Source organism: Pelodiscus sinensis, chromosome 1, assembly GCF_052426305.1.
Source record: "Pelodiscus sinensis isolate ZL-2025 chromosome 1, ASM5242630v1, whole genome shotgun sequence".
Lineage (NCBI taxonomy): Eukaryota > Metazoa > Chordata > Testudines > Trionychidae > Pelodiscus > Pelodiscus sinensis.
The window spans coordinates 334,920,397-334,934,416 of record NC_143052.1 but is presented as its reverse complement, the minus strand read 5'-3'; the positions used below and the strand labels follow the sequence as shown (position 1 = coordinate 334,934,416).

At 42.8% G+C, this 14,020-nt stretch overlaps 1 protein-coding gene across 10 annotated transcripts in view; it reads right to left on the bottom strand.

Moving 5' to 3' along the window:
• DLG2 (discs large MAGUK scaffold protein 2) overlaps positions 1-14,020 on the bottom strand; it is a 1,584,089-nt gene that overhangs the window by 822,034 nt on the left and 748,035 nt on the right. For all 10 annotated transcript variants that reach the window (XM_075919430.2, XM_089775764.1, XM_089775765.1 and 7 more), the window contains one exon: positions 4,976-5,137. In XM_075919430.2, coding sequence (XP_075775545.1) covers positions 4,976-5,137 — 162 coding nt within the window. The remainder of the gene's footprint in view (positions 1-4,975; positions 5,138-14,020) is intronic.

Genomic DNA, 14,020 nt, shown 5'->3' with positions numbered 1-14,020 from the left:
TCACCTAAATAAAGGACAAATTTTCAAAAATACCTAGCAGCCTCTACTATTTGGGGACACTTCTGGCCCAGATCTGGCCATTTATTTTGTTACCAAAATTAGAGCTGAGCTCTTTTGAGAATTTGGCCTCAAGTACAGCTCAATACTAATAATCAAGCTCAAACAAACCACATAGGAATATTTGAGCAAGAAGCAGCTCAGATAACCATGGCAGAATTCCTCCCCAAAAGAATAACAAAAGTGATTTGTGCAAAGACATGATGGCTTCCTCCTCCAAACTCACTCCTTCTAGCTTGTCAAAAATCAAGATAAGGCATGGTTCTGTAATAACAAAATCCAGTTTCTTGAATGAGATCAATTACATACTTCACATATATAATTCAGAATTCTCCATTCAAAAGCAAAGAATAATTTGCACACCTTATGTCACTTTAAAGATTTGTTTTATGTGAATGATTTGACTAAAGGAAATGTCAATTCAAAGTCAAAGATATTTAGTCAAATCCTTCAGATAAAAATATACATTTTGGGCCATGGACTGCACTATGAAATTCCTTTATCTAGCAACCCACCATAGCACCTGTGCTTCATGCATTCCACTTGGACTGTTTGTCAGATGTAAATCCCTACGCCCCTTCAGGTTGAGGTGAATTTGTGATTGTGTCACACACATTTCTCTTCTACACATTTCTTCTTTGCATCAAGTATTCTGACCTGCATTCAGAAAACTGAGTCAAGATGATCAAACTTTCAGTGAAAGCAACTCTCAGTGGGCTTTTCTGACAGCTTTATGCAGCTGCAGTTGTCAGCAGGACTGCAGGAGACAATCTGTAGCAAGGCCTCAGTACTTGGACTTCTATAAAGTAAGGAAATATTGCAAAGTTTCAATCACTTGTGAGAGAGAAAACAGACATTCATACCACACTCACACCTACACCCCCCGACCTTTCTAAGGAGATATTTATCTCCCTGTGAAAGCACATGTAAACCACTTCATGTCCCTCTCTGTTTCTATTCAGAAAAGGTATGAGTTGTTACAGTCCCCTGCAGAATAGCCTTGACCATTCATGCTTTTAGCTCTATAGATCCCTAGTTTGTCAACCAAGATTACAGCTGTCACACGCATGCAGGTTGAAAGTACATGGATCTTACTTTCTGCTTGAAAGAGAGACAGCTCTATCACATTTAGTCAGTCTCACCAGAAATAAGTGATACTCTGCATGTGCAGCATCTGTGAGAACCATGTGGGGAGCAGGGAAGAGAAAGAATAGGACATTTTGGAAGAAATCATGAAAGTGAACTAATCTGAATACAGAAATCTCGTAGGCCAAAAGTAGAGAATACATGAAGAACTGCTCTGTTGTGCAGTATTCAGGATCATGTTATTCCTGCAGTTGGAGCTCAACATGAAAATAGGTTTTTGTATAGGCATTAAAGTCAGTGAAACAATATTCAGTGAAAGAACTTAAAAAATAACATAGTCTTGCAGCACCTTAAAGACTAACAAAAAATGTAGATGGTATAATGAGCTTTCATGGGTACAGCCCGAAGCAGAGACATTCCTGTCAGAGAAGCAGGGTACTAAGGACCCATACAACAACTTACTGTAACTTTCCATGCCCTTCCTATATTAAGCGAAGGTCAGTTTAAACACAGACACAGGCAGGGAAAGTAGAGCCAATTTTTTAGAATCCAGCAAAAGAATACAGCAAGAGACATATGCAAATTTCCATGACTAAGTGAGAGGCTGGGGCAAAAATCTAAATGAGAGACTCCCTAGTGAAGAGCAAATCTGAGAGGACAGACTCAAGGATTCTTGAACAGGATTGGGAGGAGACTTGCTATCCACATTGGCATACAAGCAGTGATTTTACATAGTTCCTCTCCTCCTCATACTCCATGTAGTAAGCACTTTCTACTACCACAGTAGCAGGCTAAGAGGCTGCTAAAGGGAAGCTCTCCAGATCTGGGGCTACTCTCTTCCAGCCCCCCACCCCCTCCCAGGGTTGCCAGGTGTCTGGTTTTCTACCAGACAGTCCGGTATTTGCACCATCTGTCCGGTAGAAAAATTCAGAAAATAGCGGACATGTGCAATGTCCGGTATTTTGTGAATTTCCGGCGGGGTGCCGGAGGGAAGCCTGGCAGGTGCAGGGGAGTGACTGGGAGGCAAAGCGCGATTGGCTTTGGGAGCCCTGTGGTTGCGCACAAAAGCCGGATGGGGTGGGATGGGGACCGGGGCTTCCAGACACACGCACACCCCCCGGCCCGGCTTTTGCATGGGACCAGAAACTCCCAGCGCCAATCATGGCCTGCCTCCCACCTGGAAGCCTCTGGTTGCGAGCAGATGCCAGGTGGGGGGAGTGGCTCCCAGTCCCGCCCCCACCCCCTCCCGGCTTCTGCTGGCAAGTAAAGGGAGTGCCTGCCGGGGGCGCAGCTGGAAGGACCCCGGCTGCGGCCAGCAGCTGCACCCATCCCCCTCACCAGGTCTGCTTCCCGACCCCCCTTTCTTTCCCCCCACATCCTCCCCTCCAGCCGCACAGCCCCCGATCCCCCCCAGCTCTGCTTCCCGCCCCCTCTTCTTGCCAGCCAGCCCCGTGGCCCCCAGACACTCCCCCCTGCCAGCCCTGCTTCCTGCCCCCCTTTTCTGCTGGCCAGCCCCCAGAGGCCCTCCCGCCAACCCTGCTTCCCGCCCCCCCCCCCCCCGTCTAGCCCTGCGGCCCCCGCTCCCCCCCCCCCCCGGACAAGCGTGTCCGTTTTTTTAGCGGGGTCTACCTAGCAACCCTACTCACAGCACTGAGCTTGCCTACCACCATCACCACATTAGCAGCAAGGGTCAGGTGATCTTAAAGGGAAGTTTCAATATCAAAAATAAATAAAGGCGGTCTCTTTGCCTTATCTACAATAGGGATGTCAACATGTAGTCAGCTAAACCATTAACCAATAAACCCAGGCTTATCAGTTAATCCTATCAACTACACGCACTTCCCCCCCTCTGATAGAGAGGTATCCATGTAGAGGGTGAGGGGGGCAAGCAGGAGGGAGTAAGTGGGAGCTGGTACATGTAGGAAGCTTGCTTTCCAGAGGGCTGCCTGCACATATAGGCTCCCATGGAGCAGCTTGCTCCCTCACACTGCTGTCTCTCTTGGAGGCACGAGCACGGGGAGGGGAGACAGGTGGAAGCCAATACATGTGGGGAGCTGGCTCTGCCTGCCCCCCCTTTCTGCCTCTCACAGAGGCAGTGGGGGAGGAGCAGTATCTGCTGCTTGGGGGAGCCAGCTTAAAAGCCGGCTCCCCACATGCACTAAATCCATAGGGCTGCCTGCCCTCCTTGCCTCTGCTGCCTGCCCTCCTCTAAAAAATGGCTCTCCACGTAGACTGGCTCCTGCCTGCTGCCCCAAACCACTACAAAGGCAGCAGTGTAGACTGGCAAGGGGCTCCCCAGGAATGTGGCTGGGAGTGCACTGCCTGAAGTCACCATTCATCATCCCCGGGGACTATTGAATAGTCGTATAACTACTAAAATTATTCAATTAATCAACATCTAACATCCCTAATCTACAAAAGCTCATCTCCCTTGCTTAAACAACAGTCATCCCTGGTACCTTAAAGGGCTAGAGCACCACATCTTACACCACCTCCCCAGAGGAATAAAATTGTGCCTATGTATTCTGCACAATTTCGAGGCTCCACCTTCCAGCCCAGCTTGCTCAGGTGCAAGATCGTCACCTCCTATCCCTCAGAGTCAGGTAGGGTTGCCAGGTGTCTGGTTTTTGCCTGGACAGTTCAGTATTTTGGCCTTCTGCCCAGTAAAAAAAACTCCAGAGAATACTGGACATGTCAAATGTCTGGTATTTTCTGTTTAACTCCGATGGAAGGCCAGCGGTGTCTGCTGCAAGGGGAGTGAGGTAATTTAACAACAAAGCAGAACTTTCAGCAGTCCCCAGGCATAAGGTGGGTCCACAAAGCCAATTCACGGAGGAAAGGCATTCCACCTTCCTGATCAATACGTACACATGTCTTAAAATAGTTTCTTACTTGACACTATACTGTTGTCATTGCTTCCGCCACCTTCCCATAACAGGAACACCAGTATCATAGAGATCAACTACATTTGTCAGCAGTACATTAACACTTCTGACAAAGGAGCCTGCCATCTTTCTTTTCTCTTCCCATCCCTAACAGCATAATAAACGCTAGGAAAGCCAGTGTATTCCTGAACTTAGCAAGTACTGGGGAAGTTTTATAAACACCTTAAAACTCTTACTCCTTTAAAAAAAAACCCAGAAACTACATCTTTACACAAACTGTATTCTAAGAGGTGAAATTAGATGAGATTATTTTGGAATGACCAAGACAAATAAACTATTGGTAAGTCCCTCATGCAGATGAGCAACTTTTGCATTGCTAGTGAACCCAAATGCAAGTGCAGGGACACTTGATAAAAATCTCCCTATTTTAAATGACTGGTACATATCAGAAAGCATGCAATGGCAACAAGTGCTGCAGCAATAAAGATTTCAAATGTGGCAAACAAATTCTTCCTTTGTGGAAAAGTTTACATGGAACTTGTCAACAAGTTATGACAAGATGACACCACTGTTGGAGTACTATATTTACAATGCTTACTGTACCCTAGAAGCAAGGACAAAAATTTTGTCATGCCAAAACAACAGTACAAGAACTTGATTTTAAGAACATTTTGTCCCCTTGTATATAAAACAGAAGGTTGTTTCCCCAATAATAGATTTTTTTCTGCAAACTCTTACAACACTAATATAAAGTTATGCCAGCAAAGCAATAACTAATTACTCTACAATATCCATCAAGCCTTAAAGATCTGCCACAGAACAATGAAACTGCACAGAAGCATTTCAAACAGAAGCAACTTGTCCATGGGACAAATGATTTTTTTTCAGGACCACACGACAAATGATCTACCCTGTTTTAAGACCAAAATAATGAATATTTATCTTACCTTCAAAGGAGAAATGTGAGATTGTAGGACGTATCCATGGACATTTTCTATCTGAGATAAGTTCTTTTCGGACACATGAACAAGTTCTGGTCCTCTCACTTCATGGGTTAAACGAGGTAAGGTATGATCATGCAGTGCATCCTCATCTTGATAGCGATACTTCTAGGAGAAAAATAAGACTAATAAGCATCTCTGAAAAATAACACACGTATTAATATCATTATAGATCATTAGCCAATATTAGCTCCACAACCTTCCCCCAATCAGTAACTCAGGAGAAACAGATTGTTTCCAAGCATTCATCCAAAAAGAGGCAAATTTTGTAGTAGACTGTATTGATACACTAGACTTAACTTCAGAGATTTGGGTTGAAATTCTATCAGGGCCATAAAGTAAAGAAAAAGCTGTTGGTCTTATCCTGGAATCTAGTTGACATTGGTCCACACCCCCAATATCCTCAGAATAACAGCACATTACTCCTCTAACATTTTCCATCAGAAATGATCTGAAAATGCCTCAGAAACACAAGTTAGGCCCATAACAATCTTTTCAGGCAGGAAATTGTGATGGTGAATAACTAGTCCCCATATTACAGATGGGGAAGTGTGACACAGAACAGTTAAATTACTTCTCCAAAGTCAGACAAGAAGGACATTCTTACACTGTAACATTTTCCTGGACTATTTAGGGTCAGGGTTTGATATGAAGAGCTTCTTGAAATCTTTGGCACAAAATGGATGGCTGTGATGCTATTATAAAATTTCGTTTCCAGTTAAAAGCTCAGTAATTCTGCAATGTGCAAAATCTAATTTAGAAAAATGTAAGTAAGTACTTGGAACTACTGGCCTTCTCACAAAACTATATGTTAGAACACAAAACTAAGCATGTTATAATTTCACTAGAGTTTTGTTACTGGGGAAGATTTTGTTGAAAACTCATTCTATCCATTTCCCATTTGGAATTCTGGCCTTACTTTTATTTTGAAATTCTGACCTACAGTAGTGACGTTACATCAATTCATGAAGACATTACAAATCTCATATGATGAACCGTTCCCACAGTCCACTGAAAAGTGAGTTTGCATGTGCACTGTAGTCTATATACCGTTTCAAAGTTTACAAACTCTCATTATGGCAAGGGCCGTGCTCAGCATACACCAATTATGTGCAAAATACAGCATGGGCAAGAATTGGTCTCTGTTCGCTTTGTGGAATAGGTCTGCAACACTTTACACACACACACACACACACACACACACACACACACACACACACACACACACACACACACTTTCTCTCTCTTTCTCTGCCCTCCCCCTTATACAGCAATCATGGAACATACACATTAGCTAGCACCAGGCAGATCATTTTGGCAAAAAGGCATCAATCTAATAGATAGCATGCCAACTAATACCATAAGCTTTGGTGCACACACCACTGAAACCCCATGTAATCCATTATTCTCTACTAATTCTAATGCCTCTCTTTTAAGGAAAATGTCCAGCCACACTGATGCCATAATGAGCATATACAGTAAAACTCCAATAGTCCGGCACTCCTGATAGTCCGGCATCAAAATAGGAAGAGCCTAGTGAGTGAGTTTCGACAAAAAATGAGTCACAAGGTAACAGCGGCAGCAGCTGAACTGAACAAAAAGGGTAAAAAAGGCTTAAAAAACTAAAACATTACAGTATACTGTATACAGTATGTACAATAAAAAGTGTTAAGAACACTTTATATACAGTATATAATCTATACAGTATATATGTAACCTGCTTATAGTACCTCCTGATAGTCCGGCATATTTGATAATCCGGCACAACCGAAATCCCATAGGTTCCGGATTATCGGAAGCCTACTGTAATTTAAACATAATTTACCTAAACAAAACTTTGAGAAATCAATGTATCATGCAAGTCTCATTTCATCTCCCTTGCTACAATAGTTCACAGACTGGACAATGGTATCTCTGGACAATCAATGCTCATGCAAGACATCTATGAAGAAGCCATGACTAGTTCACAAACCTCCTCTTAAGTGACAAGTAGTCCTGTGTCATCTTAGAGACTAACAGAAATATATATAGTATCATGAGCTATCATGGGCAAAACGCATTTCTTCACATGATTCCATTGTTTCAGAACATTGAACTGTTCCATTTTGATCAAGATTACCACTTTGCCATTTGGACATTTCAGATTTGACATTTTTCATAAAAGATTTCTCTATTCTAACTTTTTATTCTCTTTTGAACAGCGAGGGATTTTTGAAGTGTCGAAATGTTCAGTAAGCCCCTTCTTTAAACAGCTGACAATCCATGTCCTGAACTCAAACAAGTCAACTAAATGGTGCGGGATAATCTGTTGAGCCAGGCAGTGTAAATATGCACCAGGCAATTATGCTGGCTAATGCAAAGCAGCTGGAAGAAAACAAAAACAAAAGCTGGTCTTAAGCAGTGTAGGCAACTTGGTCTCGGAGGCAGTAAACCAAAGCTCTTTTCCTGGCTCTGTCACTGACTCACTTCACGATCTTGGGAAAGTCATTTTTTTACCATGAAATGGGGACTTTATAAAGTGTTCTTCATGCACAGATCTTGGAGCATTAAGTAATATGTAATGGTAACACTTACTGATACTAATGTGGAGCTCACACAACAGATTAACAATACGAGAGGTATAGAAAATCTTTGCAATTTTTATCTACTTCTGCAGAGAAGTTATCCTTCTCTGCTTGATGAATTTAGTTACTGCCTTATTTAACAAACACATAGCTGTCATTCTGTAAAATAGTTACAACAAAGCACTCGATATGACATTAAAATCTCACACCACAAATCAATCTCAATTAATTTAGGATTTTAATGAAAAGGGATCACTGTTTTATAGTAAAGAAGAAAAAAATCAGTAAAATTAGCTATAGTTGCTATTTCATTAGTTATTTCAAGATTTTGAATACATTCCTAGTCTATATTATTAAAGATTCATATTAGAACTTTTTAAAAAGGGAGTCTTGTTATAAAGTTGCATTAGATCTTTTAACAGAGGTCTGGACTCTGCCTCCGCCCTCTTCCCTGCAGAAACTGTACAGACTCCACTAGGGCTATGTCTAGACTGCAAGCCTCTTTCGAAAAAGAGCGTCTAGACTGCAAGCGGAACTTTCGAAAAAGCAAGCCGCTTTTTCGAAAGAAAGCAGCGAGTGAGTCTGGATGCTCTCTTTCTAAAAAGCCCTGTTGGCATTCAAGAACACCTTTCTTCAAGAGAGCACTTTCGAAAAAAGAAGTTCTTCCTCGTGAAATGAGGTTTACCGCTGTCGAAAGAAAAGCCGCGTTCTTTCGATTTAATTTCGAAAGAATGCAGCTGCAGTCTAGACGCAGGTGAAGTTTTTTCGAAAAAAGGCTACTTTTTTTGAAAAAAATTCTGAGTCTGGACACAGCCTAGGTGTGTACTCAGCTAAACTTTATTTAAATTCCCCTTCACCAGTATCACCACAGTCCTTCATGCTCCCACCTATTTACAATCTTTGCCAAGCTTTAGGCACTCTCACCAGTACCTGAGGGGGGAACAGAAATCTTCCTACTCTAAGGCCTTTTGCACTACTACCCTCAACTACATTCGGGTTCTCCCTCTCTGACCAAGAATAATTAAGGAAAATGGATGTAGGGTAAAACTTTCAAAAGCCACTAAATTACATAAGCTCCTGATTCCCATTTATTAACATGACTTAAGAGCCTAAGTCCCTTACATGCTTTTGAAAATTGTACCGATTAACTGCATATTAACCATGAACATGCTGAGGATTCTCCATATTCAATCTCCGGGATTTGGAAAGCAATTATGCACTATACTTCTGTATTTTCCTTTTCCTTCTGCCTTCCCCACAAGCCTGAATCCTTCCAAATTCTCCACAAAGTGTTGCAACTGGAACATTCCTCATGTGGCTATTTCACTCCCATTTTGTGTCTGTCTCTTTGCTATTACATGAGAACCAGTGAAGATCTGGCAACACACAAAGCCAGCAGTCCTCATGTGAACTGTTTTTAATGGCTGGTTCCCAACCTAAACACCATGTCATGAACACAAGCCAGTGATAAAGGAGGATTTCTCGAAAAGGACTGGAGGAGACTGAGATGCCAGGGAACATTAAGCAAGAGTCCTGATTCACCTTCGTACAGCCACAGACCCTTATTCCTTTCTAGCATTGTGCTCTGCAGTGGGCCTGCAAAGCTCCTTGGAAAACAGCGAGATCCCTGACCTTTTCTCAAAGGGTTAATTCAAATTCCTTGAAGGAAAACAAATGCACAGAAATACTCTTCCTGGTTTGACAAAAGAACAGGTGGATGGCTTATGATAATTAAATTACAAATCAGTGCCTGCTGCTCGCAGGGTATTGTATGCTGCCAGCTAGCATCAGATATTTAAAATCCCATGTAATTACTTATAATGGAGGAGTGGAGTGTGCTGGTGTGAATTTAATGTGAACTTGCTCTTTTTAATAACTGATCATTCCAGTTACAATGTGAGATTATTGCTAGAAAATGCCACTGCCACCTCACTGTAATCCAGAAGGGAGGGTTTTGTTTGTTTTTTGTAGTTGTTTTGATGTTCTGTTTGCAGGGGAATTGCCGGCTGAACCGAGGGAAAGAGCTGGACCCAGCACAGAGTATCCATTTAAGCCTTGCAATTGGACACCAGCCAGTTCTGATGCAAAAAGGAGAAAGAGAGTGAAACATACACTTGACAAGTTACTCTCTCTGTGGAAATACTGTGATTTTCATAGTCTACTCATTGAGCTTACATTACACCCTGACAGTCTGGTAGAGAACAGAGCTGGATGGAAATTTTATGTATTGACGGAAAAAGCATTTTCTGCAAAAAATTCACAAGGTCAATCTTTTTTTTTTTTATCATTTGGAAAAATCTAAAAATATTTTATTTTGGGTTAATTCATCATTGACATGAGTCCTCAGTTACCAAGATGGCATTTGTTGGAGTGCACTATGCTTCCATTTTTCACTATCCAACATCTCCCATGATGTACTCTGGTCTCCCCTCCAAGTGAAATGACAGAGTACATCATACAAGTCACATAGACATAAGATATCATAAGAGCTTTAGTCAGAAAGGGCTCAAACTATAACCTCTCTGAGGCAATGTCTACACTGCAGTTATTTATCAGAAAAAGATATGCACTTTGCGAACCTTTTTCCAATTATTTTTTCAGAAGAGGCTTTTCTGACATATGGCCTGTCTACCCAGGGCCAAATGTGGGGAAAAAACTCCTCTTTCAAAAGAGCCCTTATACCCCAGAAAAAGCTCTGCAGTGTGGACATAGCCAGAGTGACTAAAGCACCTAAGTGAAGACTCGGATTAATGTATAATGAAACCAAAACTAAAACATTTCAATTTGGGAATCTGAAAATAAAATATTTCAACATTTCTCAGTCAGAATTTTCCAAAAGTTTCTGTTCTGTGAAAGAAAATATGATTTCACCTTTTTCTCCCAATTTGGGATGGAAACAACTTTTGGAACAAACAAATTTCATACAGGAATGTTATGCAGAATGGAAACAGAATAAGGAATGCGATTTCTCAGCTATATTTAATTTTCCTACAGTAACCACAGCTGATGAACTTTTCAGAACAGGAGAAAGGTATCAAAGCATAGCACAGAAAGTTGTGACTATATCAGCTAGTGGTTAACACACATGTCGGTGCTTCCTATCATGCAGTTCCATCTTTGGGCAGCATGACATGCTGTGGCCAAAAGAAGGGCTAAGTCTAGGTTGGACCTCCCTGTTCTGGCACCCTTAAGACCTGACTGATGCTGGATGAGGGATTTTGCTGGACCGGGAGAGGACATTTCTGGCCCTGCTACTCTTCTCTCTCCACTTCCCAGCTCTCTCAGGTAGCCAGGGTCGTGTGCTGGGATTCCCACCCCCCTCCCCTCTCTCTCTGTGTAGCCCAGCAGAGCTGTTTTCCGGGCATCCCAGCTCCCGTCACCCTCCCTCCAAACCCACCTGAGCCATGCACGGGTTTCTACTCTCCTTCCCCTCCCCCTGCCAGTCCAGCTGAACTGCGCACCAGGCTTCCCGGCTCCTGCCCCACACCCACAGCCCAGTTGGGCTGCGTGATGCCCCCCCGCACCCGCCACATCATGTTGGGCTCCCAACCCAGCCAGCCGCCCTCAGCACACCTTGGCTTTCTGATCCTGGAACACAGACGTTGCCAGACCAGAGAGTTCTGGTTTTTAGATGTGCAACCTGTAAAGCTATTTGCTTTAAATCAGAGACCAATAGCACTAATCTAATGCTAGTTACCAGTGAATTCAGTGCCATGTGAAACAACTACAGAGGCAAGCAACTTTGAGTGTCCAATTCAACAGAAAGACTTATTCAGAGTGAAAAACACTCCTGACTTGCTAAAAAACACTTTGACAAATACTAAGAAGAATAGTTAGTGCTGGCATAACACTGGAGTGGGACATATCATGCTAAATGTGTCTCATGAATATTCATTTGAGTTTTAAATGACTTCCTTATAGCCATGCTTGCCCTACTTTTGTGTTCACTTTTAGTGTGCAAAATACTCAACCTAATGAATTTGTACCAGCACAATACTTCACAGGCAACTAACTAATTTCAGTTTCATATGTGAGTGTACCAAGAAACCAGACTTCACATTTACACCCACAAATATTTGTACACTAAGTGTTTGTTCACTCCTGCAATCAGGGAACAGAAATAATACCACATTACTCATTCAATCAATTGCAACTGAGCAACACAACTTAATTTCTGAATATCTGCAACCTATAAGTAAACAGAAAAAAATAAACAGGAAGAAATCAAATCTACTTCTTGAGAATGTGAGGGCAGATGATGAAACTGAAATCACTGAATAATTATATCTATCTATTATGAATAGAGTTCGTCACGGAGGCGTAGTGAGGGTGTTATGCGCCTGGGAGCAAAGCCAACATTGGCGCCCCTTCCCCTGCCACCGCAGCATGGCGGGGCTCCAAACCTGGTGCACGGCTTAGCCCAACTTTGGGAAGAAGGGAGGAAGCTTGTACCACATCTTCCTCCTCCCCTTCCAGTTTGGAGCGGGGCCCCTGCACACACTAGCCTGCCAGCAGAGATGGAGGAGGGTCGGGCTGGGGGCGGAGAGGCAGGGAGGAGGCTTTAGCCAGCACCGGTGGGTGGAAGAGGAGCAGGCAGGTTGAGGGATGACAGGGGGAGCAGAGGAGGACTAAATTGGTGCCCCCCCAGTGTGGCACCCAGCAGCAACTGCCCCCCCCCCACACACCCCTTGCTATGCCACTAGTTGCTCAGAAACTTTGATACAATGTTTTAAGTTGAAAACAATGTTTTGTCATTCCATAGGAAAGGGTTGGTTTCAATGAGTTTCCTCAGGTTCCGATAGAATGTCAAAATGAGTGAGAAATACACACTCTAGTAGACTGATGATTAAGGCACTTACCTGTGATATAGGAGACACAGGGAACCATACCTCCCACATGAATGCCCAAACCACAAGGCGAGAGTTCTATCTCTCTTTCTGGTTCAGGGCATATGAATTTATATGAAGTGGAAAAGATTCAAGAGAAAGAGTGACTTTTAGCCTGGAGTAACAGCCCTCACATGGGAGGTTGGAAACCAAGGGTATGTCTACACTACCCTCCTAGTTCGAACTAGGAGGCTAATGTATGCATACCGCACTTGCTAATGAAGCCCGGGATTTGAATTTCCCAGGCTTCATTAGCATAAGCGGGGAGCCGCCATTTTTAAATCCCCGCTGCTTCGAACCCCGTGCAGCGCGGCTACACGGGGCTCGAACTAGGTAGTTCAGACTAGGGTGCCTATTCCGAACTACCGGTACACCTCGTTTCACGAGGAGTAGCGGTAGTTCGGAATAGGAACCTAGTCCGAACTACCTAGTTCGAGCCCCGTGTAGCCGCGCTGCACGGGGTTCGAAGCAGTGGGGATTTAAAAATGGTGGCTCCCCGCTTATGCTAATGAAGCCCGGGAAATTCAAATCCCGGGCTTCATTAGCAAGTGCGGTATGCATACATTACCCCGCTAGTTCGAACTAGCGGGGTAGTGTAGACATACCCCAAGATATGCAAAGTTCCCAGACCTGAAGAAGAGCTTTGTATAGCTCAATAGGCTTGTCTCTCACCAATCTTATAATGCCCATCTTGTCACTCTGGATTTTTTGCTTATTACAAGTCTATGACCCATTAACTCTCTCTCCCATTACTATTCCCCCTTAATACAGAAGAGGTAAAAATGGGCCACTTCACCTTGAATGCTCCCTTGAAAAGTAAGTACCTATGTTAAACAATCTATCCCACTTTGTATTTAGCTGGAGTAAATTTCCCAACCCTGAAGAAAAACTCTATAATTTCAAAAGCTTGTCTCTCTCACCAACGGAAGTTGACCCAATACAAAATGCTATCTCATCCACCTTGCCTCTCTGCTTAGCTTAACTAAATTTCCTTTAGTATATGGCTGTCATTACACCTTTAGCTCACAAGATGGCACAATAACCATCAAGTTACAAGATGCTCACATCCAAATGATCATATGAAATGCATTTGGGAGAAAGAGTGAGTAGCTATGAAAGGTCATAAACCTTCAGTTGATTTTTATTGTGAATGAACATGATAGATATGCTCACAGCATCTAAATGTATGTATTTATTTATTTAAGATGTTGATAGTAAAAATACCACATTATTTACAGGACTCTTATTCAAAGCTGGCAGCTGGACGAACTGCGACAAGTTGTACAAGTACCAAGTATTATGACTAAGTAGGAATCTATTGATTTTTCAGGTGTTACTAAATTCAAATGCTGCATATCTGCAGATCTGAGAATGTCTTTGAACCCTTCATTCCGCAAGGAATTCTAAGTCCTAATTAAAACTGTCTGCCTGCTAATACATAGCAGGAAGTATTCAGTTCCATATGCTGCATCATATTTTGGACCCATTAGCTGCCTCTATTTAGTCCTCTGACGCTTGCTATTTACTGTTCAATAATTTTA